At 40.9% G+C, this 27,969-nt stretch overlaps 1 protein-coding gene across 3 annotated transcripts; it reads left to right on the forward strand.

The window, feature by feature from the left end:
* Positions 1 to 434: 434 nt before the first annotated feature.
* On the forward strand, positions 435 to 27,596 carry PSMA6 (proteasome 20S subunit alpha 6). Of its 3 annotated transcripts, none has more exons than XM_045397534.1 (7): positions 435 to 583; positions 17,958 to 18,052; positions 18,896 to 18,977; positions 20,824 to 20,979; positions 22,979 to 23,157; positions 24,481 to 24,575; positions 27,371 to 27,596. In XM_045397534.1, exons 1-7 carry the CDS (start codon positions 508 to 510, stop codon positions 27,426 to 27,428), a joined length of 741 nt encoding a protein of 246 aa, XP_045253469.1. In that variant the 5' UTR covers positions 435 to 507; the 3' UTR covers positions 27,429 to 27,596. The 3 variants fall into 3 exon arrangements, with proteins under 3 accessions (XP_045253469.1, XP_045253470.1, XP_065403568.1); XM_065547496.1 differs by lacking the exon at positions 435 to 583 and adding an exon at positions 10,404 to 10,475; XM_045397535.1 differs by lacking the exon at positions 17,958 to 18,052.
* The last annotated feature ends 373 nt before the right edge of the window (positions 27,597 to 27,969 follow it).

Here is a 27,969-nt window from a genome sequence, read left to right on the forward strand (position 1 = left end):
GCTGCAATCTGTTTCCCCCGTAATAGGAACCAAAGTGGAGGGTAAAAGAGGTTAGGAAGAAGGCAAGCCAGCAGTCTGATCAGACACATGATGCATGTAAGAGACTTGTTAATTACACGGACTATTTAGGTCACATTGATAGCCAAATCACTATTCTGGGCCCCCAGGAAGGCTTTTCGTCCTTGCTATTGTCAATTCATTCTCCAGATGAAAGCCTGAAACTGCCACGACCCAAGTTTCACCTCTTCAATCCACTCAAGAGGCCGGCTTGGCGCAGGCGCACACCTTGGAAGTCACCCCGCCCTCCATCCACCACCCCCGTTGGGGGCGGGGCCTCAGAGCTCAGCACTTGAACTGTCTCCAGAGCCATGAGTTTGGCGTGCAAGAGCGGAAGAAATGCGGCTGATACCCCGGAAGCAGTCGCTGCAACTTCCGGGAGGTGCTTGTACGCCTGGTGCGGGAGCTACGGGACCCAGGGATTGTGTTTGAAGTAGTGCTTCTACCAAGATGTCCCGTGGTTCCAGCGCCGGTTTTGACCGCCACATTACTATTTTTTCACCCGAGGGTCGGCTCTACCAAGTAGGTGAGTGAACCAGGTTCGCCTGTGGTCCACCTGAATTGCCCTGTCATAGTACGGCCTGGAGCGAGCAGACGCGGCCCGAGTTTAGTCTGGGGCCGGAGCTGAGCCGGAGCTGGGAAGGGAGAACGGCTGAGGCTGGATTGAGCTCTGTGGTATTTGCACACGCGTCTGGACGCAGGGATCGGGGGCCTGAAGGCCTGGCTCTCTGCAGGGCGAGAGGCCACACTGTCTAGACCCAATGGAGAGTTAAGGAAGGTAGGGCTGTAATGCCTTACTCCGGCTTCCTGAGGCCCCTTCACTTATTGCACTCTGTGCTGGCGAGGCACAAGGCCTGTTTCTAAAGGGTAATTTATTTCTTAACGTCTCAATTAAAATGCCTCCTCTCCGTTTTCCTTTGTTTGCAGCGTGGACTTCCTGTGGTTTATTCCACACAGGCATTCGGAGCCTGCTGTGTACCAGACACTGCTAGTCCTAGGAGATACAAAGATGAATGTTACCCCTCTTCCATACTGAAGCTCACAGCTTAGAGTGTCAGATACGTTAACAAACGGATAACAAAAATTAGAAGTGCCAATTTACAAATATCTACAGAGTTCAAGACATCTTTGGGAAACTGATAGAATGAGTGACTCTCGATTCTAGAGCTGGTCTTGAAATTGGCATCCCCTTTTTACCCACATCTGTTTGAATGCTCCAGTAATTTAAATGCCGGTTCTGAGTTGTAGATGAGGTTCTGTGTACTAGTTTACTGAAGAACACCTGTAGTGGAAAGAAACTATCAGTTACTCGGAATAGGAATGTATTTTGTTGCGTTGAAATGGTGTCAAGGTTTAGGTTATGATTATAAGCCAGACACTTGACCTCCTGCCATAGAGAATTGAGTGTCAGTAGAGCTTGATTTACATCTGGTCCGTGATAGTTTTATTTTTGAATGAGTTTAGTGGCTCCGTGCCTTGCACAGTAAAATAATCATCTGTGCTTGGAATCATAAGGAGCGAATTGGTCTGTAAATGATGTTCTCTTCATCTGTAAATTTTAGAAATAAAGATAACTGGGAATGAAACTGCTCAGTGTATTACTGCATAGTGTATATAATGTAGCAAGAAACATCATCATGTTGGATAATTCAATAGCCCTTTTAATTTATCCCCAATTGAAAAACATGATTAAGGATAGAACAAAGAGATAACTGTATCCTCAAGGAATTTTCGCTTATTGTGTTAAATTCCTGAGTTTTAAATAATTTTCATATATCAGACTACTGCTTTCAGTGTTCTATTCGTGATTTTTAATGTGTGAACAGGAAAAGTCACTCCGAGACCTATACTTTATTTCTGTATACTGTATTGTGAAATCCAGCCATAAAGCATAATCGTTAATGCTTCCCAGATTTGGTGAGTAGAAAGGCTGTACACAGTGTCATTGTGATAGTTTTAAAAGATTTGGAAGAGAACATCTATCTGAAAACAAGTTCATTATCTAGACAGAATTTTTTTTTTTTTTTTTTTTTTTTTTGAGACTTTGAGACGGAACTTCTTCACTCTTGTTGCCTAGGCTGGAGTGTAATGGCGCAATCTCGGCTCACTGCAACCCCCGCCGCCCGGGTTCAAGCAATTCTCCTGCCTCAACCTCTTAAGTACTGGGATTACAGGCATGAGCCACGACGCCTGGCTAATTTTGTATTTTTAGTAGAGACAAGGCTTCTCCATGTTGATCTCGAACTCCCGACCTCAGGTGATCTACCCACCTCAGCCTCCCAAAGAGCTGGGATTACAGGCATGAGCACCCGGTCTAGCACCGGCCTAGACAGAATTATTTTAATCTCTGTGAATAACATACTCCCTCTGCTATTCAGGGCATTAATTAGACATTGTTAGGAAAAAGAAAGTGAAAGACTAGTATGAACAAGCAGTTTAGTGGTGAAGAGTTCAGGCCCTGGAGTCATGCCTGGATTCAAATCTCTGCCCTGCTCCATGCTAGCTGATACAGGCACTTGCCAGGCATGTAACCTTAGCCTTAGTTTCTCTTTCCAAAGTTGTGCTCATAATCATTCTTCCTTAAATGGTGGTTTTGAGGATTAAATAAGGCAATGTATGTAGAGTGCTTAACGTGTGCCTGCTGCATTGCTCAGTGAATGTTATTAGATGCTTGTTTGATTCTTTGGCCCACTTTGTTTTTCGGCCTATTAGATTGGCACATCTGTATGGAATATTTCCCTTTTTATGGGTCCCTCCATGCTTAGTTCTCCAGTAAAATATATACATAATCATAATATTCTCAATACTGTCTGTTTATAAACTTTAGAATCCTCCAAAGACAAAGCATGGAAGGATTACAGAATGCAAGTTGTTAACATTGACAGTAGGAAAATAATATTTTTAAAATGGGATGATGGTGAGGGGAGATTAATGAATGGTAAGTATGCTCCTTATCTTCCATACTTGGGACTCAAAAGATAAATGTCTGAAGTTGATATATCAAAAAATAGAGGTATACATTTAAAGTTATAATGCTTGGCCAGGTGCGGTGCCTCAAGCCTATAATCCCAGCACTTTGGGAGACCGAGGTGGGCTGAGGTTAGGAGTTGAAGACCAGCCTGACCAACATGGTGAAACTCTGTCTCTACTAAAAATACAAAAAATTAGCGCCGGGCGCGGTGGCTCACGCCTGTAATCCTAACACTTTGGGAGGCTGAGGTGGGCGGATCACCTGAGGTCAGGAGTTTGAGAACAGCCTGGCCAATGTGGTGAAAACCCGTCTCTACTAAAAATACAAAAATTAGCAGGGCATGATGGCAGGTGCCTATAATCCCAGCTACTCGGGAGGCTGATGCGGGAGAATCCCTTGAACCCGAGAGGCAGAGGTTGCAGTGAGCCAACATCGTGCCGTTGCACTCCAATCTGGGTGAGAGAGTGAGACTCCGCCTCAAAAAAAAAAAAAAAAAAAATTAGCTGCGCGTGCTGGCGTACCTGTAGTCCTAGTTCCTCAGGAAGCTGAGGCGCAAGAATCGCTTGAACCTAGGAGGCGGAGGTTACAGTGAGCCAAGACCGTGACACTGCACCTCCTGGCTAGGTGACAGAGCCACACTCTGTCTAAAAAAAAAAAAGGTTATAATGCCAATCATAATTATAAACATAATTTATAATTGTTAATAACATTATTGGCAGTGTTTGCTCCCAGGGAGTGGAGAGAAAGACTTTTTCTTTTTCTTTTTTTCTTTTGAGATGGAGTTGCACTCTTATTGCCCAGGCGGGAGTGCAATGGCACGATCTCAGCTCACTGCATCCTTTGCCTCCTGGGTTCAAGCGATTCTCCTGCCTCAGCCTCCCAAGTAGCTGGGATTACAGACATGCGCCACCATGCCTGGCTAATTTTGCAGTTTTAGTAGAGATGGGGTTTCACCATGTTGGTCTGGCTGGTCTTGAACTCCTGACTTCAGGTGATCCGCCCACCTCGGCCTCCTGAAGTGCTGAGGTTACAGGCATGAGCCACTGCTCCCAGCCTGAAATATTTCTCTTAATGTACATATGCAAGTTGTATGTTTGTGCATGTATTCATATGTTAAAAATTGTAGAACACCTAGCTTTGTAATCTACTTTTGGGAATTGCCCAAGTTACTAGAGGGAGGAGGTGTGTTGGGGGGAATGGGACTCAGGCCCTAGTTGGCCAAATTCAGCCTGGCTACTTTTAGGCCCTTCTCTTCTGTTTGCTGATCCTTTGCTGGATAGGTCTGGCAAAGAAGAGGAGTAGTCATTTGGATTTGCTTGCCAGGTGTTTGTGAGCATTGCCTGGTTGCTACAAAGAAGGGAGCATGCTGATAGGGAACTAGAAAGAAATGGACTGGTGGAGACATACTGAAAATAAAATATAGAAGTGTCATTGTGTATTGAAGCCAGAATTCTTGAGTTCAAGTCCTTGCTGCATAGCAGCTCTAAGAACTTTTTATCTGTAAAGATAATAACCACCAACCTTATAGGGCTTTAAGGATTTAATTAGTCAATAAATTTAAAAGCTCTTAAAACATTGCCTGGTGTATATATATAGTAAGCACTCAATTAGTGTTTTCTGGGTTTTTTTGTTTGTTTTTGAGACAGTCTCGCTCTGTCGCCCAGGCTAGAGTGCAGTGGCGTGATCTCAGCTCACTGCAGCCTCCGCCTTCCGGGTTCAAATGATTCTCCTGCTTCAGCCTCCTGAATAGCTGGAATTACAGGTGCCTGCCACCATGCCACCATGTATTTTTAGTAGAGGCAGGGTTTCACCATGTTGGCCAGGTTGGTCTTGAACTCCTGACCTTGTGATCCGCCCACCTCGGCCTCCCAAAGTTCTGGGATTAGAAGTGTGAGCCACCATGCCCCACCTTCAATTAGTGTTTTCTGTAGGGGATGCTGTCAAGAAGAAACAAATGGCTGATGTAAATGGAGTCAGAAATTTCACAAATGACTGAGAAGTACTTACCATTTGCCTCTTTTGCAATTGAAAAAATATTCTTATTTCAAAGCAGTATTTCTCAACCCAGGCTTCTCATGCCCTCCTTGAATCTGATTTGAAATTCATTGCATGTGTGTGCATGCATACACATACATACATACATGTGCATATATACATAAATATGTATATAACTACACAAAAAAGGTGATGGGATCGAATACTGCTGTATTTTCAAACCTCATATTCCCCCTCCCCCAGTGCCAAGATTTCTAATGACCCCACCCCATTGAGGAATCCCTGTTCTAAAGAGTAAAAGGTTAAGAGGCACTTTATAGTGAACCACACATCTCAATTATGTAGCCTAAAAGTTTAGGGAAAAGCAAATTAGCAGCTTCAAAAAAATCTTAATAACAAAAGTTTTTTTTTGCCACACAGCATTGAAATTGAACATGAATATACTTTCCTTGCCCCAGTAGAACATCCCTTGTTTTTTAATAACTAAACTCATAGAATGTGTATCTCTCAATTCGCTTTTATTTTTCAAGCCCATGTTTATATGGAAGAAAATCATATTTACATCCTGAAACTCTACAGCATTCTAAACAAAATTATGGGTGGGAAAAGTCTTAAGTTACATTTCTAATAATTGGTAGGACCTCAGAATCACCTGTAAATGCTTTGCAAAGCCTGATGAGTGACATAAAGGGAATATATCTCTGCTGTTCTCACAGCCTGAGCTGTGCACACTATGAGCCATTGTCTTGCATTGTGTGCTTGTCCTGAACATTTTGCCACCGTGCCTTTTATGTTTAGCCACTGTATTTTTCTAGTATACAAATGAATCCGAGAAAAATTGGGGAAGTGTTGGGGAAAATTGTAGGGAAGGAAACAAAGCAAATAAGATATTACTGTGGAAGTGACATTTCTAACTGTTTATACCATTTTGTTTGAGCAAGGAAGCAATTTACTTCTTAACCTAATGGTTTGTTGTTGGGTTGAACCGTGAAACTGCATGGTTGTTTTGTAGAACTACAAAAAAAAAACTCTTTGACTTTTTTTTAACCTGTAAAAATGGCAGTTTTGTGTGGTTCAATCTAATACTTAGGTATTTTACTATGTATTTAAGATTTAGAAAATTGGGGGCTTGGAGTCGAGTGTAATGCATTATAATTTTTCCCATTTAAAAAATGGAAAATGGGGCCGGGCGTGGTGGCTCACACCTGTAATCCCAGCACTTTGGGAGGCCGAGGTGGGTGGATCTCCTGAGGTCAGGAGTTCGAGACCAGCCTGGCCAACATGGTGAAACCCTGTCTCTACTAAAAATACAAAAATTAGCTGGGTGTGGTGGCAGGCGCCTGTAGACCCAGCTATTAGGGAGGCTGAGACAGGGGAATTGCTTGAGCCCGGGAGGCGGAGGTTGTAGTGAGCTGAGATCACACCACTGCACTCTAGCCTGGGCAACAAAGTAAGACTCCATCTCAAAAAAAGAAAAAAGGAAAAAAAAAAGGAAAATGAAAATGGACTATCATTTATTATTTTCTTGCATAATCTTGGACATTCAAGAATATTTTATTCAGTTTTGGAGTTTTGTAAGTTTCCAAAATTTTAGCCCAAACCAAAATATTTGGTGATGTAAATAGTGTTTAAGTACTGTTGCCAACATTTGAATCCTGACTTTAAAAAATACCCTTTTAAAATGCTGCCTCATAAGCTATTATTTTTATCTTTATTTCTTTATTATTATTATTATTATTATTATTTTGGAGACAGAGTTTCACTCTGTTGCCCAGGCTGGAGTGCAGTGGTACGATCTTGGATCACTGTAACTTCCAACTCCCTAGTTAACTCAATTATCCTGCCTCAGTCTCCCAAGTAGCTGGGATTACAGGCATGCACCACCATGCCTGGCTAATTTTTGTGTTTTTAGTAGAGACAGAGTTTCACCATGTTGGCCAGGCTGGTCTCAAACTCCTGGCCTCAAGTGATCCACCTGCCTTGGCCTCGTGAAGTACTGGGATTATAGGTGTGAGTCACTGCATCCAGCTATTTATTTTTTGAGACAGGGTCTCACTCTATGGCCCAGGCTGGAGTGCAGTGGTGTGATCGTAGCTCACTGTAGCCTCAAACTCGTGCGCTCAAGAAATTCTCCTGCCTCAGCTTCTCAAGTAGCTGGGAGTACAGGTGTATACCAGCATGCTCAGATAACTTTTTATTTTTATTTTTAGTAGAGATGACATCTTGGTGTTTGCCCAGGCTGGCTTGAACTCCTGGGCTCAACTGATTCTCCTGCCTCCACTTCCCAAAGTGCTGGGATTACAGGTGTGAGCCACAGTGCCCAGCCTCCTTTTTTTTTTTTTTTTTTTTTTTTTTTTGAGATGGAGTCTCACTCTGTCGCCCAGACTGGAGTGTAGTAGCGCAGTCGGCTCACCGCAACCTCTGCCTCCTGGTTTCAAGCAATTCTCCTGCCTCAGCCCCGCTAGTAGCTGGGATTACAGGCACCTGCCACCACGCCTGGCTAATTTTTATATTTTTAGTAGAGACAGGGTTTCACTATGTTGGCTAGGCTGGTCTTGAACTCCTGACCTCAAGTGATCCACCCACCTCAGCCTCCCAAAGTCCCAAAGTGCAGGGATTACAGGCATGAGCCACCGCGCCCGGCCTCTTGTTTCCTAATTGGCCTTCATGTACCATAGGTTGTCTGTATCTGCTCTAAGCTGTGATACTACTTTTTACCCTGCTAGTGTTTCTTTAAAAGATACTCTAGGTGTTGTCTCTAGATTCTTTGTTCTGGCAGTTTCCATTTTTCTGGAAATTATTTTAAAACATTTAATGGCAGTAGTGTTAAAATGGGGATTCATTTATACAAGCCTTTATTGAAATTACGGCGCAACTTGATGAGTACTAAATAGTACAAAAAGGGTGCTATAGGAAGTGACTGACTGCCTAGGAGAGCCGGGAAAAGCTTCTCAGAGATGAATTGGCCCAGATGAAGATTAAATAAAGAAATTTGGGGGACCAGTGCATAGATCAGTCAGTGTGGATGGAGTACAGACAGTAACAACTGGAAGAGTAATTATAGCAATATTTTGAAGGGGCTTGAGTACCATGCTAGAGTTTGGACTTTGTTCCATGTGTTTTGGACAGAGCTGGGGGGGGGGGTGGCTTTAAGAATGGCAGGGTAATTAAGTAACATAATAGAAAAGTTGAGTGTAGAAATGGGATTAGGAAGGGGACTGATGGTTCACACCTGGAATCCCAACACTTTGGGAGGCTAAAGCAGGAGGATTGCTTGAGGCCAGGAGTTTGAGACTAGCCTGCACAAAATAACAAGACGTTGTCTCTGCAGAATATATAAAATGAAATTAGCCAGGTGTGGTAGTACACACCTGTTGTCCCACATACTCTGGAGGCTGAGGTAGGAGGATTGCTTGAGCCGAAAGTTTCAGGTTGCAATGAGCTACGATCACACCACTGCACTCCAGCCTGGACAACCTTGTCTCAGAAAAGAAAATAAAAAGGGGACTGATGGCAGGAAGAACAGTTAGAAGAGGTTTGCTCAGTATCAGTAATTCATATAAACCCTAATGAGTGAATTAAGGTAATAAGAGAGAAAGGATGGAGGGGTCTCTTGAGCTTATTTTTCAAATTTTTATTATAGAAAACTTTAGACAAATGTAGATAGGCTAGTATAGTGACCTTCATGTACCCATCACACAGCTTCATCTGATGTCAGTATTTTGTCATTCTTGCTTCCTCCCTTTCCCACACACTTTCCCCTCTCTTCTAGAGTATATTAAAGCAAATCATAGGTATAAGAGTGGATGTTTCTTGGGAAAAGGCAGGAGGTTAGAGTCAAGAGTGATAACCCAGGTTTGTAGCTTAAAAAACTGAGTGGTTAGTAATAATATTATGAAATAAGGACTGTAAGAAAAGAAGCAGGCTTTTTTTCTCCAGGGATGGAGAAAATAATAGAATTCTGGGAAATACCAGTATTTCAGGAGCTGGCTGAAGAGATGAAAGCGGTGAAGAAGATTGAGAAGGGAAGTTCAGAGAAGGAGAGGAATAGTAGAAATGATATTCCTAACAAAGAACTTTAACTTTGGCCGGGCGTGGTGGTTCACATCTATAGTCCCAGCACTTTGGGAGGCCAAGGCAGACAGATCACTTGAGGTCAGGAGTTTGAGACCAGCCTGGCCAACATGGTGAAACCCCGTCTCTACTAAAAATACAGAAAAATTAGCTGGGTATGGTGGTATGTGCCTATAGTCCCAGCTACTCGGGAGGCTGAGGCAGGAGAATCACTTGAACCTGGGAGGCAGAGGTTGCAGTGAGCCAAGATCGCTCCACTGCACACTAGCCTGGGTGACAGAATGAGACTCCATCTCAAAAAAAAAAAAAAACACTTTAAAATCCAGTTGGTCAGTTACACTGGCCACATTTTATGTGCTCAACAGCCACATATGACTAATGACTATCATATTGGACATTGCAAATATAGAACATTGCCAGCATCACAGAAATTTCTGTTGGACAGCACTGGTCTATATAAAGAACAAGGGCCCCCTTAATGAATCCTGGTAAATTCGCAAGTGCATTCTCTGTTGAGAAGCATTTTTTATATGTAAAGTGTTTTTTATTTTGTGGGACAAAAGTTTATGTGGTAGGGAAGATACTCTTTTGTGGCTTTTACCTTTTTGCATTATTTAAGCAATAAGCATGTATTCATTTATTTAGTTCAGGGATGACGGACACAAATGCTTACACAGACCAGATAAGTAATGCCAGTGAGTGAAACAGGCTGGGTGAAAGATAACAGGAAATGGTGGGACCCATGGAAAACCACAAAACACCTGCTCAGCTTAGGTGATTTTTTTTTCTCTGTGGCCAGTTGCTATGTGGGATTGAGGATCAAGTGTTACTAATAATTTTTTTTTTCCCTAGGAAAAACTTAATCACCTCTATTAAGACCCTCTGCCTGCTTTTGCCATATAAGTTAACATTCACAGTTTCCAGGGACTAGGACATAGATACCTTTTGGGGATGCATTTACCAGTCTACCAGAGGGTTAACGATTTTATTGACTCAAAGAACCAGTTTTTGACTTAGCTGGTTTTTCTCTTGTTGTCTGTTACTCTTGCTTGATTTCTGGCCATGTCGTCCAGGCTGGTCTCAAACTTCTGGGCTCAGGTGATCCTCCTCATTCAGCCTCCTAAAGTGCTGGGATTACAAGCAGGAGCCACCACACACAGCCAGAATCACTACAAATTTAGTGGCGTTTAAACAACACACATTTATTATGTCATAGTTTCTTTATGTTTTTCATTTGTTGCCAGTAGTATTCTACACATAACTAGGTCAAGGTGGTTCCTAATGTGGTTCCGTTCTTTTTTTTTCTCTTTCCATTTCTAACATTTGCTGAGTGGCAGTGTTAAAATCTTCAACCATGTGGGACTGGCCATTTCTCCCTGTAAGTTTGTCAGTTTTGAAGCTCTCTTATAAGGTGCATATATATTTATGTCTTTTTTATGAATTGATCCTTTTACCATTATGAAATGTCTGTCTTTATCTCTGATAATATTTTGTCTTGAAGTCTACTTTGTCTGATATTAATATAGCCACTTCAGCTTCCTTATGCTTAACTGTTTACGTGGTATGCTGCTGTTTCATCCATTTATCACCATGTTTCTGATAGACAGCATATAGTTGGGTCTTGCCTTTTTTTTTTTTTTTTTTTTTTTTTAATCTTGAGACAGAGTCTCGCTCTGTCACCCAGGCTGGAGTGCAGTGGCCCGATCCTAGCTCACTGCAACCTCCGCCTCTCAGGTTCAAGCAGTTCTCCTGCCTTAGCCTCCCAAGTAGCTGAGATTATAAGCGTGTGCCATCATAACCGGCTAATTTTTGTATTTTTAGTAGAGGCAGGGTTTCACCATGTTGTCTAGGATGGTCTCGAACACCTCCTGAGGTGACCCACCAGCCTCAGCCTCCCAAAGTGCTGGGATTACAGGCGTGAGCCACCATGCCTGGCAGGTCTTGCTTTTTTATCCATTCTAACAATTTATGCCTTTAATTGGAATATGTAGTCCTTTAACATTTAATGCAGTTGTTGATATGGTTAGAGTTAAGTTTACTGTTTTATTATTTGCTTTTCTGTTTTGTTTGCTTGTTTGTTCTTTTGTACCTCCTTTCCTACCTTCTGTTGGATTGAGTAGTTTTTAGAATTTCATTTTAATCTATTAATTTTTTGGTTACTACTTTGCTTTTTTTTTTTTTTTTTTAGTGATTGCTCTAAGGATTATATATATCTCTTAGTCTTCTTAAGAGTTAATATTTATCACTTCACTGAAAATGTAGAAAGCTTGGCCGTGCGTGGTGGCTCACGCTTGTAATGCCAGAACTTTGGGAGGCTGAGGCGGGCAGATCATCTCAGGTCAGGAGTTCGAGACCAACCTGGCCAGTATAGTGAAACCCCATCTCTACTAAAAATACAAAAATTCGCTGGGTGTGGTGGCGGCACCTGTAATCCGAACTACTCAGGAGATTGAGGCAGGAGAATTGATTGAACCCAGGATGCAGAGGTTGCAGTGAGCCGAGATCATGCCATTGCACTCCAGCCTGGGCAACAAGAGTGAAACTCCATCTCAAAAAAAAAAAAAAAAGTGCAAAGCTTGAAATGTTGTTTACTGCCTTTCCCTTCTATAAAGTAATACATCTACATATTTTAGAAACTCCACAAGTGTTACAACTTTTCCTTTAAACAGTCATGTATTTTTAAGGAAGGGAATAAAATAATTCTTTGTGTTTGCTCAGATATTTACCATTTTTGTTGTTGCTCATTTTTTAAGATCAGAATTTTTATCTAATATCATTTTTCTTCAGCTTGAAGAATTGTCTTTAGTGTTTCTTATGCCCATCTGAAAGTGTCTTTATTTTACCTTCATTCTTGAAGGATATTTTTGTTGTGTGTATTCTGAATTGGCAGGTTTTTCTTTTCACCCTTTAAGAATGTTATTCCACTATCTTCAGATTAAATCAGCAGACATTTATATATTGTTCTCTTGTGTGTAATTTGTTTTTCTCTGTTTTCAAAATTTTTTCTATTTTTGGTTTTCAGACATTGGACCATAATGAATCTATATGTGATTTCTTTGTTTTCGTTCTGCTTGGAGTTTTCTGAGGTTCTTTAATCTGAAGTTTTTTTTGTCTTTTGCCATATTTTGAACATGTTTAGCTATTATTTCTCCAGATTTTGTTTCCTCATTCTTTGCTCTCCATATAGGACTCCAGTTATACATATCTTACACATTTTGATGTAGACCCACAGATTCATTGTGTTTTTTCAACTATTTTTTCTGCCTTTTTAAGATTGGATAATTTGATGCATTTTCATATTCACTCACTCTTTCCTTTCTCACCTCCATTCTACAGTTATGTCCATTTGGTGAATTTTTAAATTTTATGTATTATATTTTTCAGTTCTACAATTTCCTTTTGCTTCTTTCATTTTTTCTTTGCTGAGATTTCCTGTCATTTTTCATTTTGAGAACATTTTCCATCATGTCATTGAGCATAGTTATAATAACTGTTTTTAAATCTTTGCTAATACAGCAACATCTGGGTCATCTCAGGATTGTTCTTTTTGAGAATTAAACACAATTTTCCTGGGTTTTGTTGTTTGGTTTTGGTTTTGGTTTTTTAGTTTGACTTGGTTTGTTTTTTGGTGTGTTGAGAGTTCTGAATTGTATCCTGGACATTTATGAATGTTATTTTGTGAAGACTCTGGATTCGGTTATATTTCTCCAAAGAGTATTGACTTATTTTGTTCTAGTAGGCAGTTAATTTGGTTATTCTCAAGCTACAAAGTCTGTCTCTTGGGTGGCATCTTAAATCTCACTCTGTTTCTTTTATCCTTAATTGGGCCGCTTGGAGTCTGCCTTGTGTGTGTTGTTATGGAATCTGCCAGAGATTTGGGCAGTGTTTATATATAGAAGTTGGGACTCTTACTCCCTAGCGCTCTCTTTTCTCTCCCTCGTTTTCTAGCAGCTATTGTTACCCCCAACTGTTCTCTAGTTCTTCAGGCCAAAAAGACTGAGTTTTCTGTGGGAGTTCAGCCTTTACGGCTCTCAGATTATGAGCCCCAAAAATGGGAAGCTCAACTCATGCCATTTCTTTCTCCCAACTGTTGACTTCCCCTCTAGAATCTGACTTTGTGGTGTCTTTAGGTAGTTGTTGTTTTGTTTAGAGTTAGTTTTTATTTGTGGAGGGCTGATCTGATACAAGCTTTATTAGCCATATCAGGATCAGAACCAAGAAGCAGTGTGAAAGTTGTACAGCTAGCCCTCCATATTTATGGGTTCCTCATCCATGGATTCAACCAGCTGATCATAAATATTAAGGGAAAAAATTGCTCCTGTACTGAACACGTACAGATTTTTTTCTTGTCACTATTCGCTAAACAATGTAGTATAACAACTATTTAGCATTTACATTGTATTAGCTAGTGTAGTGTAAGCTAGAGATAATTTCTTTTTTTTTTTTTTTTAGATGGAGTCTCATTCATTGTATTAGCTTGTGTAGTGTAAGCTAGAGATAATTTCTTTCTTTTTTTTTAGACGGAGTCTCGCTCTGTCACCCAGGCTGGAGTGTAGTGGTGTAATCTCAGCTCACTGCAACCTCCACCTCCCAGGTTCAAGCCATTTTCCTGCCTCAGCATCCTGAGTAGCTGGGATTACAGGCATCTGCCACCATGCCCGGCAAATTTTTGTGTTTTTAATAGAGACAGGGTTTCACCATTTGGGCCAGGTTGGTATTGAACACCTGACTTCAGGTGATCTGCCTCTCTCTGCCTCCCTAAGTGCTGGGATTACAGGTGTCAGCCACCATGCCTGGCCAAGTTAGGGATAACTTCAAGTATACAGGAGGATATACATAGGCGATGTGCAAATACTGTGCCATTTTATATCAGAGACTTGAGTTTCTGTGGATTTTGGTATCCATGGGAGGTCCTAGAACCAATCCCCACAGATAGGGAGGCACCAGCTTTTTTTTAGAAGTTATTTGTAGCGTAGGCTGAACGCAGTGGCTCACACCTGTAATCCCAGCATCTGGGAGGCCGAGGTGGGTGGATCACCTGAGGCAAGGAGTTCAAGACCAGCCTGGCCGGCATGGCGAAACCCCATCTCTAAAAATACAAAAATTAGCCGGGCATGGTGGTGCACACCTGTAATCCCAGCTACTTGGGAGGCTGAGGCAGGAGAATTGCTCCAACCCAGGAGGCAGAGGTTGCAGTAAGCCAAGATCGCATCTCTGTACTCCAGCCTGGGCGACAGAGTAAGACTCCATCTCAAAAAAAAAAAAAAAAAGGCATTTGTAGTGTAACGGGATGGTAAAATTTTGCTATTATAATTAACCAATTAAATTGGGGTTGTGGCTTATACCTGCTGTAATCCCAGCTACTCCAGAAGCCAAGGCAGGAGGCTCATTTGAGGCCAAGAGTTTGAGACCAGCCTGGGCAATGTAGTGAGACCTCATCCTTAAAAATTTTTTTTAAATTAGTTAGGCATGGTGATACCCACCTGTAGTCCCAGCTGCTCAGGAGACTAAAGTGGGAGGGTCTGAATCAGAAGTTTGAGGCTGCGGTGAGCTATGATTGTGCCATTGCACTCAGCCTGGGTGACAGAGCAAGATGCTGTCTCTTGCTCCATAATGATGATAATGATAAAACCAGTTAAATCCAAGCCATATTTGAAGATTCCTTTTCTTTTTTTTTTTTTTTTTTTTTCCTGAAACAAGGTCTTGCTCTGTTGCCCAGGCTGGAGTGCAGTGGTGCGAGCACAGCTCACTGCAGCCTCCATCTCCTGGGCTCAAGTGATCCTCCTGCCTCAGCCTCCCAAGGAACTGGGACCACAGGCACACCACCATGCCCGGCTAACATTTTTTTGTAGAAACAGGCTCTTGCCATGTTGCCCAGGCTGGCCTCAGACTCCTGGGCTCAAGCGGTCTTCCCTCCTTGGCTTCCCAAATTGCTAGGATTACAGGCATGAGCCACTGCACCCAACCAAGGATTTCCTTAAGGCGATTTTTCTGTAATCATTTTTGCTCTATTCTTTTGTCCTCTCTTAAATATTTAGCCATTTAGGCCGGGCGCGGTGGCTCAAGCCTGTAATCCCAGCACTTTGGGAGGCCGAGGCGGGTGGATCACGAGGTCAGGAGATCGAGACTATCCTGGCTAACATGGTGAAACCCCGTCTCTACTAAAAATACAAAAAACTAGCCGGGCGTGGTGGCGGGCGCCTGTAGTCTCAGCTACTTGGGAGGCTGAGGCGGGAGAATGGCGTGAACCCGGGAGGCGGAGCTTGCAGTGAGCCGAGATCACGCCACTGCACTCCAGCCTGGGAGACACAGCGAGACTCTGTCTCAAAAAAAAAAAAAAAAAAAAAAAAAAAAAAAAAAAAAATTTAGCCATTTAGAAATATTTGATGATTTATTACAGTTTCTATTAAAGGAGATTCTTTTTTTTTTTTTTTTTTTTGAGACGGAGTCTCGCTCTGTAGCCCAGGCTGGAGTGCAGTGGCCGGATCTCAGCTCACTGCAAGCTCCGCCTCCCGGGTTCACGCCATTCTCCGGCCTCAGCCTCCCGAGTAGCTGGGACTACAGGCGCTGCCACCTCGCCCGGCTATTTTTTGTATTTCTTAGTAGAGACGGGGTTTCACCGTGTTAGCCAGGATGGTCTCGATCTCCTGACCTCGTGATCCGCCCGTCTCGGCCTCCCAAAGTGCTGGGATTACAGGCTTGAGCCACCGCGCCCGGCCTAAAGGAGATTCTTTAGCGTGATAGGCAGTAGCTTTCTCAGCTGGTCCTCATCACCTATGAATTTTTGAACACATGAGGCCAGGGCTCAGACTCAGTGCCCAGAGTAACACTCGAAGACAGAATTTTGAAATAATCTGTTACATGTCAAAATGTAAATAATGATTGAGATTATGAATAATTATCTAAAAGTTATCTTCTGTGTTTTCATATTTTCTACCATGAGCATGTATTGATTTTTGTTGCTTTTCCCTGATTACAAAATATGTGCCCAGGCCAGGCACAGTGACTCATGCCTGTAATCCTAAGGTGGGAGGATCACTTGAGCCAAAGAGTTTGAGACCAGCCTGGGCGACATAGCAAGACCCCATATCTATTTTTAACTAAAAATAAACAGGCCAGGCATAGTGGCTCATCCCTGTAATCCTATCACTTTGGGAGTCTGAGGTGGGAGAATCGCTTGAGTCCAGGAGTTTGAGACCAGCCTGGGAGACATAGCAAGACCCCATATCTATTTTTAACTAAAACTGAACAGGCCAGGCATAGTGGCTCATCCCTATAATCCCATCACTTTGGGAGTCTGAGGTGGGAGAATCACTTGAGTCCAGGAGTTTGAGACCAGCCTGGGCAGCATGGGAAGACTCCATCTCTACAGAAAAAATCTGAAAATTAGCTGGATGTGGTGGTATACACCTGTGGTCCCAGCTACACAGGAGGCTGAGGCTGAAGGATCGCTTGGGCCCAGGAGGTCGAGGCTGCAGTGAGCTATGATCATGCCCTGGTGCTCCAGCCTAGGCAACAGCAAGACCCTATCTCAAAACCCACCAAAATATGTGTCTATTATTAAATTTAAATATTGCAGAGAGTGGCCTGGTGGCTCACGCCTGTAATCTCAGCACTTTGGAATGCTGATATGGGAGGATCACTTGAGCTCAGGAGTTCAAGACCAGCCTGGGCAACATAGTGAGACCTCATGTCTACTAAAAATTTTTTTAAAAAGAAAAATTTGGGCTGGGTACAGTGGCTCACACCTGTAATCCCAGCACTTTAGGAGGCTGAGGCAGGCGGATCACCTGAGGTCGGGAGTTTGAGACCAGCCTAGCCAACATGGTGAAACGCTATCTCTACTGAAAATACAAAAACTAGCTAGGCATGGTGGTGCACACCTGTAATCCCAGCTACTCGGGAGGCTGAGGCAGGAGAATCGCTTGAACCCGGGAGGCGGAGGTTGTAGTAAGCTGAGATCATGCCACTGCACTCCAGCCTGGGTGACAGTGAGACTCCATCTCAAAAAAAAAAAAAAAAAAGATAGTCATATGTTGTAGGTAACATGAAAATTGCAAAAGCATGATCCAGAAATATTCAACTTGATAGACAAAAAGCAATGCAGAATAATCAAACAGCAATTAAAACTGCATGTGGTCAAATTAGTTACTGGCCAAAAGTTCACAGAAGTATTAAGTCTGGAAAAAATTTAGAACAGCTAAATTTGACCTGGGAAAACCAGATTTAGAAATAATGGCCACAAAAAAAACTTTTGAAATGACAAAACATCATTGATAAAGATGCAGTATGATCTTTATGATCAGTATGCAGTATGATTGGGGCGGGGAATAGTGGCTCACACCTGTAATCCCTGCACTTTGGGAGGCCAAGGCAGGCGGATCACCTGAGGTCAGGAATTCAAGACTAGCCTGGCCAACATGGCGAAATCCCGTTTCTACTAAATACAAAAATTAGCCAGGTGTGGTGGCACGCACCTGTAATCCCAGCTACTTGGGAGACTGAGGTAGGAGACTAGCATTAACCTGGCAGTGAGGTTGCAGTGAGCCGAGATCGCACCACTGCACTCCAGCCTGGGTGACAGAGCAAGACTCTGTTTCAGAAAAAAAAAAAACTTTATTAGAAATTGGATGCATCAGCCTAATGAAAATAATTTCAGTAAAATGAAAATGGAAGAAATGGAGTTGGTTTAACTGTGACTTATGGTCATTATTATTATTTTCATTTTGCACATCTTAGAATCCTATATGAGCCTTTCATGTTTATGTAGCTCTTTGTCATTCTTTTTAATGACTATTATTTCATTGCAAGAATCTACAATAATTTATTCCAACTTAAAAAAAACTGTTCTGTTTTCCAGAATATGCTTTTAAGGCTATTAACCAGGGTGGCCTTACATCAGTAGCTGTCAGAGGGAAAGACTGTGCAGTAATTGTCACACAGAAGAAAGTACCTGTAAGTAATACTGCCCAAATAGTTAATTATAGGATACAAGAATTTTTTGGCCAGGTGCAGTGGCTCATGCCTGTAATCCCAGCACTTTGGGAGGCTGAGGTGGGCAGATCACCTGAAGTCGGGAGTTCAAGACCAGCCTGACCAGCATGGAGAAAACCCATCTCTGCTAAAAATACAAAATTAGGCAGGCGTGGTGGCACATGCCTGTAATCCCAGCTACTTGGGAGGCTGAGGCAGGAGAATCGTTTGAACCCGGGAGTTGGAGGTTACGGTGAGCCGAGATCACACCATCGTACTCCAGCCTGGGCAACAAGAGCGCAACTCCATCTCAAAAAAACAAAAAGAATTTTTCATGGGTTTGTAGAAAAGTGTATTTTTATATACAAATATTAACATGAAAAAAAAAACAAATATTAACATGATTCTTGCTTTGACTCTGCTTTCCTGTCATCCAAGAAGTGTCTATTGAACGTCTATATATAGTTCAGCTGTGTGGACAGAATTAGCATATTAAACTTCGTGGTGTGATTGTAAGCATAATGGGATTTAAGTCTTTTGTCTTTGGGGACCTTGAGACAAATTTTTATTAAGCTATTGTTTGTCCACAGGAAAAGTATCATCTAAAAAAGGAAAATAGAGCCCCTCGAAACCCTTTTTTTAAAACAGATTTTAACTATAAAATGGTCAGAAGACATTTATTATACAGCTTATTTTTATGGTTCCATAGTATTGTTTTCTCCAAGAAACAGGGCAAATTAAAAATAAAAACATAATTTTTTTTTATAACTACACAGAAACCTGTACATGTTTTTAAAAATTATCTTTGTTTATTTTGCTTATTAGGACAAATTATTGGATTCCAGCACAGTGACTCACTTATTCAAGATAACTGAAAACATTGGTTGTGTGATGACCGGAATGACAGGTAATTAGCTAGACATGTGTAGATATACAAGCCTTTTGTTATTTTCTTCAAACTATTTTGAGTTTTGTATTAATTTTAAACTTATCTGATTGCCTGATTTTCAGGTGCCATGAGTGGATTTGCAGTCTTCAAGACTAGTATCAATATTTTAAGAGTATTGAGAGCTTTTTTGAAATTATACATATAGTATAATTAAATGTTTATGCTACTGTCAGAGAAACTGGTGAGACCCCTTTCATAGATGATTTTATCTTATTTCAGCTATTGTTAGTAGTTTAAGGGGACCTACGTTAGTATATCTCAAACCTGGTTATAATGGCACCGGTTAGAAGTGAGTGAGAATTATTATGAAAATTATTTTAGATTGGGCACAGTGGCCGACAGCTGTAATCCCAGCACTTTGGGAGGCCAAGGTGAGAGGATTGTTTAAGACCAGGAGTTCAAAACCAGCCTGGGCAACATGGTGAGACTCCATCTCTATAACAAATGTAGAAATTAGCTGGGGGCTGGGCACAGTGGCTCACACTTGTGTCCCAGCACTTTGGGAGGCTGAGGCAGGTGAATCACTTGAGGTCAGGAATTCGAGATCAGCCTGGCCAACATGGTGAAACTCCGTCTCTACTAAAAATACAGGAAAAGGCCAGGCGTGGTGGCTCACACCTGTAATCCCAGCACTTTGGGAGGCCGAGGCAGGCGGATCATTTGAGGTCAGGAGTTTGAGACTAGCCTGGCCAACATGGTGAAACTCCATCTCTACTAAAAATACAAAAATTAGCTGGGCATGGTGGTGCACACCTGTAATCCCAGCTATTCCGGAGGGTGAGGCAGGAGAATTGCTTGAACTCGGGAGGCAGAGGTTGCAGTGAGCTGACATTGTACCACTGCACTCCAGCCTGGGCAACAGAGTGAGACTCTGTCTCAAAAAGTAAAAATAAAAATACCAAAACACTTAACCAGCTATGGTGGCAGGTGCCTGTAATCATAACTACTCGGGAGGCTGAGGCAAGAGAATTGCTTGAAGGTAGAGGTTGCAGTGAGCCAAGATCATGACACTGTACTGCAGCCTGGGCAACAGAGCAAGACTCCATCTGAAGAAGAAAAAAGAAAAATTAGCTGGTATGGTGGCACATCCCTGTAGTCCTAGCTACTCAGGAGGCTGAGGTAGGAGGCTACAGTGAGCTATGATGGCTCACTGGGTGCCAGTCCAAGACCCCATCTCTAAAAAATAAATGAAAAACTAATTTACTAATTCAAGCCTAAAAACAAAGATTAAGAAAGATTATTCTCCTTAATGCTTTTTTTTGTTTGTTTGTTTGTTTTTGGAGACAGTCTCACTTTGTCACCCAGGCTGCCTCTTCCTCCTGGGTTCAAGCAATTCTCATGCCTCAACCTCCCGGGTAGCTGGGACTACAGGTATGCACCACCACGCCCAGCTAATTTTTGTATTTTTAGTAGAGACAGGATTTCGCCATGTTGGCCAGGCTGGTCTTGAACTCCTGGCCTCAAATGATCCTGCCTGTCTTGGCCTCCCAAAGTGTTGAGTCACCATGCCCTGCCTCTTTAATGCTTATTCTTGCTGGATACTTGTAGAAACTATTTTGACTGCTAATGAAAGGCTCAGTATAAAAGGGCAGTACTGTGTAGAGAGCTTCATGTTTTAAAATTTTTTTTGTATACTTGTTGATGAATTATTTAGTATTCATTGGGGGACAAAAAGCCATAGTGGACTCTTTCTCTTTAACTCGTGTATATCTGTATGGTGGGAAAATTGCCTGGCTAAATTGCCTGGCTTTCAGGTTTGTTCTTTCCTTCTAACCAGATAAACCTTTGTTTTTTATGCTATAAGCTGACAGCAGATCCCAGGTACAGAGGGCACGCTATGAGGCAGCTAACTGGAAATACAAGTATGGCTATGAGATTCCTGTGGACATGCTGTGTAAAAGAATTGCCGATATTTCTCAGGTCTACACACAGAATGCTGAAATGAGGCCTCTTGGTTGTTGTAAGTATGCTAAGAAGTCTCCCAAATAATTGATGAATTGTAACTTTTTATAGAACATGTATACAGAGTTATTTAAATAACACTTGAGTTCTGAACATGTGGTTTGGAAAATAGAGTGGGAAAATCTTTTTAACAAATCAGAACTAAAGGATAGGTTTCACAACAGTATGTCAGGCAGTATCTTTAAGCTTTAGATGCTCTTAGACTTTTTATCAAAATAGTTCCATTTGGAGTATGTGATTTGAAAGATGCAAGTCCTAATTTTATTAGGATGTTGTAATGAGATTCTACTGCAATTCTAGATTACTAATTCCATAGAAATACCTCCATCAGGCATCTTAACAATGTAGCTGTTTCTTTTGACCACCCTAAAGAATTAGGGTCACACACAGGTCTGTGATTCACATTTTTAGAATAAATTTCTATTTTTGAAAACAAGTAAAATTGTATTGGGAGAGGGATGAGATTTACTGATTTTTAGATGTAATGTAATAAATTAGCCTGAAGAATTCAATGCATGTTTGTTTCTGACATTGTGTCATTCATTTATGAGCATTAAAGCAGTCAGTGTAATGATTTGTGTTTAGCATCTGACCCTCTTGGCTTCTCACTTAAAAATTACTTAAATCCAGCCGGGCGTGGTGGCTCACGTCTGTAATCCCAGCCCTTTGGGAGGCCAAGGCAGGCGGATCACGAGGACAGGAGATCGAGACCATCCTGGCTAACATGGTGAAACCCCATCTGTACTAAAAATACAAAAAATTAGCTGGGCGTGGTGGCGGGTGCCTGTAGTCCCAGCTACTCAGGAGGCTGAGGCAGGAGAATGGTGTGAACCCAGGAGGTGGAGCTTGCAGTGAGCCGAGATTGCGCCACTGCACTCCAGCCTGAGTGACAGAGCGAGACTCCATCTCAAAACAAAAACAAAAACAAAAATTTACTTAAATCCTATTCATCTTGCAAGACCTTGAAGGAAAGAAGTATTTGTTGTTTCCCCAAGCAGTAAGTGGGTACCTTTTTGTGTTGCCCTTATATTTTGTATATATCAAATATAAGAAAACAGTTAAACCTTAAGAACTTTGTTACCTGTTCTACTGAGTAGAAAGAAATTTAATGATGGTGTTTATTTTAATTGTATGCCTATAATGTGGTGACATTAGAATTGTAGTAACAAAATTACCTGTATAGAATTTAGAGCTTGGTTTGTGTGACTTACTAGAGGAGTATATACCAACATTAATGAAGATGAGCAGTGTAAAAGTGAGCAGGTAACCCGTAAGTGTATTTTAGTTTGCACCAGCATTGCCAAAGTGTGTCCCATACACTGTTCCCTGGAACCTTAATAGGTATTTCTTAAAAAAAATAAAAATAAAGGGTATTTCTTGGTCAAACACACTGAAGAACTACTGAGTTAAAGTTAAATAGGTCAGTCTGCAACAAAATATTTCAGAGCATTTAATATGCTATTATTTATTATCTGTTTCCAGAAAAGGTATACAAAAGTGTTTTTGGGCCCGGCACCGTGGTGCACACTTGTAATCCCAGCACTTTGGGAGGCTGAGGTAGGAGGATCACTTGAACCCAGGAGTTCGAGACCAGCCCGGGCAACAGAGAGACCTTGTCTCTTAAGAAAAAAAAAAAAAAAAAAAAATGTTTTTGAGATTTATTTGACCAGGCAACATCTTGAAGGGTTAGGGTTCAAATAACCATGCTTGGATAACAGCAAGGATTGGAAAAACTATTTTTAAATTATATTTGTAATTATTCAAACTTTTTTTAAATCTGTGATAAATCCTTTTGTGAAATGGGAATTTATCTGTTACCTAGTTTACCTGTGGTGATAACCTGTATTTTGTTTATCAGTTTTCTTAAAGGAAAATACATATCCTAAAATTGATGGCTAAAGTAATGATTAGCAGCAGCTATGTGACACCACCAAGAAAGAGGAGATGTCATTGTATAAAACTAAAACATATTTAACTAGGGTCTTTTCTCTTTTTAGGTATGATTTTAATTGGTATAGATGAAGAGCAAGGCCCTCAGGTATATAAGTGTGATCCTGCAGGTTACTACTGTGGGTTTAAAGCCACTGCAGCAGGAGTTAAACAAACTGAGTCAACCAGCTTCCTTGAAAAAAAAGTGAAGAAGAAATTTGACTGGACATTTGAACAGACAGTGGAAGTAAGTCAACCAAAAGGAGCTGACTTTTTTTATGTTACATAGAACAGTGAGGATCTTTGTATAATTTCTATAAAAAGCTATTCCTGAATTACATCCTAGGATTCAAGTTTGTCAACTTAATAATGAAATTGATATCATACAGCTGACATAGAAAAATTTGGGTTACTTTTATTCACTCAATTCATTATTTCATAATGTATTTGAGGTGACTTTCAACAAGACACATATAATAGGAAAATATAAATAAAAATAGGAACTAGCTGGGCATGGTGGCACACACCTGTAGTCCCAGCTACTTGGGATGCTGAAGCTGGAGGATTGCTTGAGTCCAGGTGTTTGAGGCCAGTCCTATTTACTGCCAAGAAATTAAAAACAAAAATTTTAGTAGATTTGGAGTGTTTAAGTCTGGAATTAAAACCATTCTGAACACACTAACAACATGCTTCTGAGAAATGACCAAATAAAAATTACCATCTAAGGCTTTTATGTTTGGTTTCGAAGTATGCTTAAAGGAGATAAAAAGCTAGTTCATGTTCAGGAAGTACTGGGCCCTGTCTAAATGTTTCTTGAAGGTTTTTAAAATTGCAATTCTTAATTAATTATATAAATAACCACATCAGGTAGAAAAACACTGAAGGCCAAGCATGGTGGCTCACACCTGTAATCCCAGTACTCTGGGAGGCAGACAGATCACCTGAGGTCAGGAGTTCGAGACCACCCTGGCCCACATGGTAAAACTCCGTCTCTACTAAAAATAGAAAAATTAGCCGGGCATGGTGGCAGGCGCCTGTAATTCCAGCTACTCAGGAGACTGAGGCAGGAGAATTGCTTAAACCCACAAGCCTGAGGTTGCAGCAAGCCAAGCTGGCGCCACTGCACTCCAGACTGGGCGACAGAGTGAGACTCTGTCTCAAAGAAAAAAAAAAAATATATCAACAACAAAAAACACTTAAAACATTCTTAAATTGTTTTTACTGTAAATTCCTTGAAGGTACAGGGAGTATAATTCATCTTTATCCTTTTCCCATTTCACCCCAAGTGCTAAGTGAAGCGTAGTGCCTGGGTCATGAAGGCAATAAACTGTTTTGTATAAATCATCCTATTTAATTAATTAATGGACCCCTTTATTATTTGACTTGGTAGAAACAAGTTTCTCATCATTGGGTGGCCATGCATTAGAGTTAAGCAGTCTGTGAGTAACATTGAACTACCTCATTAAAACACGGAGCTCCTGATTGACTCCTGATTTGAATAAACTAGGAATGAGAAAACCTTGGAATCTCTAAAAAATACTATATTTTAACATTACATACTCTTTTTCAGACTGCAATTACATGCCTGTCTACTGTTCTATCAATTGATTTCAAACCTTCAGAAATAGAAGTTGGAGTAGTGACAGTTGAAAATCCTAAATTCAGGTGAGTGATATTGTGGGCCAAATGCAGACTAGAAAGGTGGAGGCATGTGAGTTCATGTGTCCTATAACTTGTGGGGGAAATCTTTTTTCTGTAACTGCCATTATAGTTTTGTTTTTTTTTTCCCCTAGCACCTGAGATCTGTTTTAAAACTTACTGTACTCTCTTTAAGAGTCAGATATGAAAGCTTTTCTCCTTATTTCATAGTGGTTTTATATCTTGACACCAGAGATAACATAAAGTTACCTTCCTACCTTCCTTATGTAAGGAAAAAAGTTAGCATTGTGTTTTCTTTTTTTTAGTTTAAGGCCAATACAAATTCAATTCCCAAAGTAGTAGTTTGCAAGTTTTTCAGATAGAACTTTGGTTATTTAGTGGTTGTTTAAGTAGAACTTTTAGGAGCAATATGAGCTACTGATATATGTCAGACCCTTATCTGGAGATCTTTGGAAAGCCCACATTTTGAATACAGCTATTTGACTTGCAGATGCTGGATATGGGTGTGAGTGTTCTTACTCACTAAGTGACTAACTCCCACACATCAGCCTTCTAACTTCCATGATTCAAATCCATACTGAGTGCTTCACATAGTCAGTTCATTTAATCCTCCCAGCAACCTGTAAGTCAGTTTATATACCATGGACCAGGATGTGTTATATTTAACTAATGAAAATACTACAGTTAAATCCACAGATGCAAGGAACTACTGGGAGGCATTTTAACTATGAGGTGTATCTACTGTTAGATCACAACCATAAAGACACATGATCAGGGTTGTGGTGTGGGTATGGGAGTGGTAAACTAAGCTTAACTAGACCTTGAAGAGGTTTTTCGTTTTATTTATTTATTTATTTATTTTTTCCTAATTTGTTCTTTTGGTTGCCCACAGATAAGTCATATAAACATGACAGATTTAGAAGAATTCATAGGACTTTAAAAAAAAAAAAAAAAGACAGGAGCTGGGTGATGTAGCATGCATCTGTAGTCTCAGCTCCTCAGGAGGCTGAGGCAAGAGGATGGCTTGAGCTTTGGAGTTGAAAGCTGTAGTGCACAATGATAGTGCCTGTGAATAGCCACTCTACTCTAGCTTGGTTAACATAGTGAGACCCCATCTGTTTAAAAAAAAAAAAAAAACAATAGCAACAACAACACCAGAACCGAATCTGTCTTAGCTTTTTTTCCCTATAGGAAGAAGTCTTATAACTTGGATTGGGGTAGGGGTGAGGTGTGGGGGTGGAGATCAAGTTGCTTTCAAAAAAGGTGCCTTTTTTTTTTTTTTTTAAAGCAGTAAAAATTTCAGCAATAATAATTTTAAAATCTCTCTAAGAAACCTACAATTAGTTCTTGTTTTCTTTTCTGTTTGGAGACCTTCCTGCCACCTTTAAAATTGTATTTGTATCTGTTATTTTTAAAATTGGTAAGGAACCAAAAACCTTGTCTTCAAAAAACTTTGTATCATTTATAAGTTCTGTGATAGTAAATATATGTAAATAATTACAATACATAGCATAAGCATCAACAACTATTTAAACTGCTTAATATTGCCTTCAGTTGCACTAAAAAATGTTCTTTTGACAAATTGTACTTGTTAGAAGTCTAGTAGTAATAGGTCACATTAACAAGGTTGCCAAACAATTGATTCCTTTCGAGGCAAACATCATTTAGAAAATACATGTTCAGGGCCGCACATGGTGGCTCACGCCTATAATCCCAGCACTTTGGGAGGCCATCGTGGGCAGATCACTTGAGGTCAGGAGTTTGAGACCAGCCTGGCTAACATGGTGAAACCCCGTCTCTACTAAAAATACAAAAATTAGCCGGGTGTGGTGGTGGACGCCTGTAATCCCCGCTAGTTTGGAGGCTGAGGCAGGAGAATTGATTGACCCCGGGAGGTGGAGGTTGCAGTGAGCCAAGATTATGCCACTGTACTCCAGCCTGGGCAACAGGGTCAGACTCCATCTCAAAAAAAAAAAGAAAGAAAATATGTGTTCAACATGGAACATTCTCTGGCTGGTAGACTATTCATAGAATTACAACTTTATTTTCACTGAATCTGAACACTTTAATATGCTTAAAATTTCTTCACGAATTTTTATCTTTGAGCTGACATAAATTTGAGTTATACTACATATAAATGTATTTTGACGGCCGGGCACAGTGGCTCACGCCTGTAATCCCAGCACTTTGGGAGGTCGAGGCAGGTGGATCACGAGGTCAGGAGTTCCAGACCAGCCTGGCCAATATGATGAAACCCCGTCTCTACTAAAAATACAAAAATTAGTTGGGCATGGTGGCACGTGCCTGTAGTCCCAGCTGCTTGGGAGGCTGAGGCAGAAGAATCACCTGAACCTGGGAGGCGGAGCTTGCGGTGAGCCGAGATCACGCCACTGCACTCTAGCATGCGTGACAGAGCAAGACTCTGTCTCAAAAAAAAATTTAAAAATGAAAATAAATGCCTTTTGACATAGAAGCTAAATAGAATGCTTTATAGTTTAGCTTTATATTATTCAATTGAAATATTTTCTATCTTAGCTGCAACTAAAGAATTTTGTTTTCAAGATACAATTCTAAATCTGATGTCAAATAAGTAAACATTTTTGTGTATAGGTGAAGGTGATATATTATCTGGGAATTCTTTCAAAATCTGAGGGAGGATAAGTGTGTGTAGATTGGTTTATAAATTGATAATTGTTGAAGTAGGTCAATAGATATATGGGAGTTGATTATACTATCCTACTTTTATGTGTGTTTGAAATTTTTTTTTAAATGGTTGGTTTTTTCCCCCTTTTGCCTTCTAGGATTCTTACAGAAGCAGAGATTGATGCTCACCTTGTTGCTCTAGCAGAGAGAGACTAAACATTGTCGTTAGTTTACCAGATCCGTGATGCCACTTACCTGTGTGTTTGGTAACAACAAACCAACATTATGGAGGTCCCTGGATTGAAAAAGGAACCTCTCCCACTCCTCCTGCCACTGAAGTGGTTAGGACTCTATATAAATAAAAACAACGCTTTTGGAAAATAATTGCATCCTGTTGTTTTCACCTCCTATTTTAAAATTTATTTTTGACGCCTAATGTACATATTTATGGGGTACAGTGTGATGTTTCAATACATGTATACATTATAATGATCAAATTAGGGTGATTAGCCTATCCATCACCTGAAACACCGTGTTTTTGTGGTGAGAACATTTAAAATCCTCTCCTTTAGCTATTTTGAGGTACACAATACTTGATCTGTTTTTTGTTTTTTGAAACAAGATCTTGCTCTTGCCCAAGCTAGAGTGCAGTGATGTGATCATGGCTCACTGCAGCCTCGAACTCCCTCGTTCACGTAATCCTCTTGCCTCAACCTCCTTAGTAGCTGGTACTGCAGGTGTACACCATTGCACCCAG

This window comes from Macaca fascicularis, chromosome 7 (genome assembly GCF_037993035.2).
Source record: "Macaca fascicularis isolate 582-1 chromosome 7, T2T-MFA8v1.1".
Lineage (NCBI taxonomy): Eukaryota > Metazoa > Chordata > Mammalia > Primates > Cercopithecidae > Macaca > Macaca fascicularis.

Excerpts from the sequence above, each read along its gene's own strand:
- PSMA6 (XM_045397534.1), top strand. The coding sequence starts at position 508 with ATGTCCCGTGGTTCCAGCGCCGGTTTTGACCGCCACATTACTATTTTT. Across the intron at positions 23,158-24,480 it reads CATTTGAACAGACAGTGGAA|ACTGCAATTACATGCCTGTC; the intron begins GTAAGTCAACCA and ends ACTCTTTTTCAG. Across the intron at positions 24,576-27,370 it reads GTTGAAAATCCTAAATTCAG|GATTCTTACAGAAGCAGAGA; the intron begins GTGAGTGATATT and ends TTTGCCTTCTAG.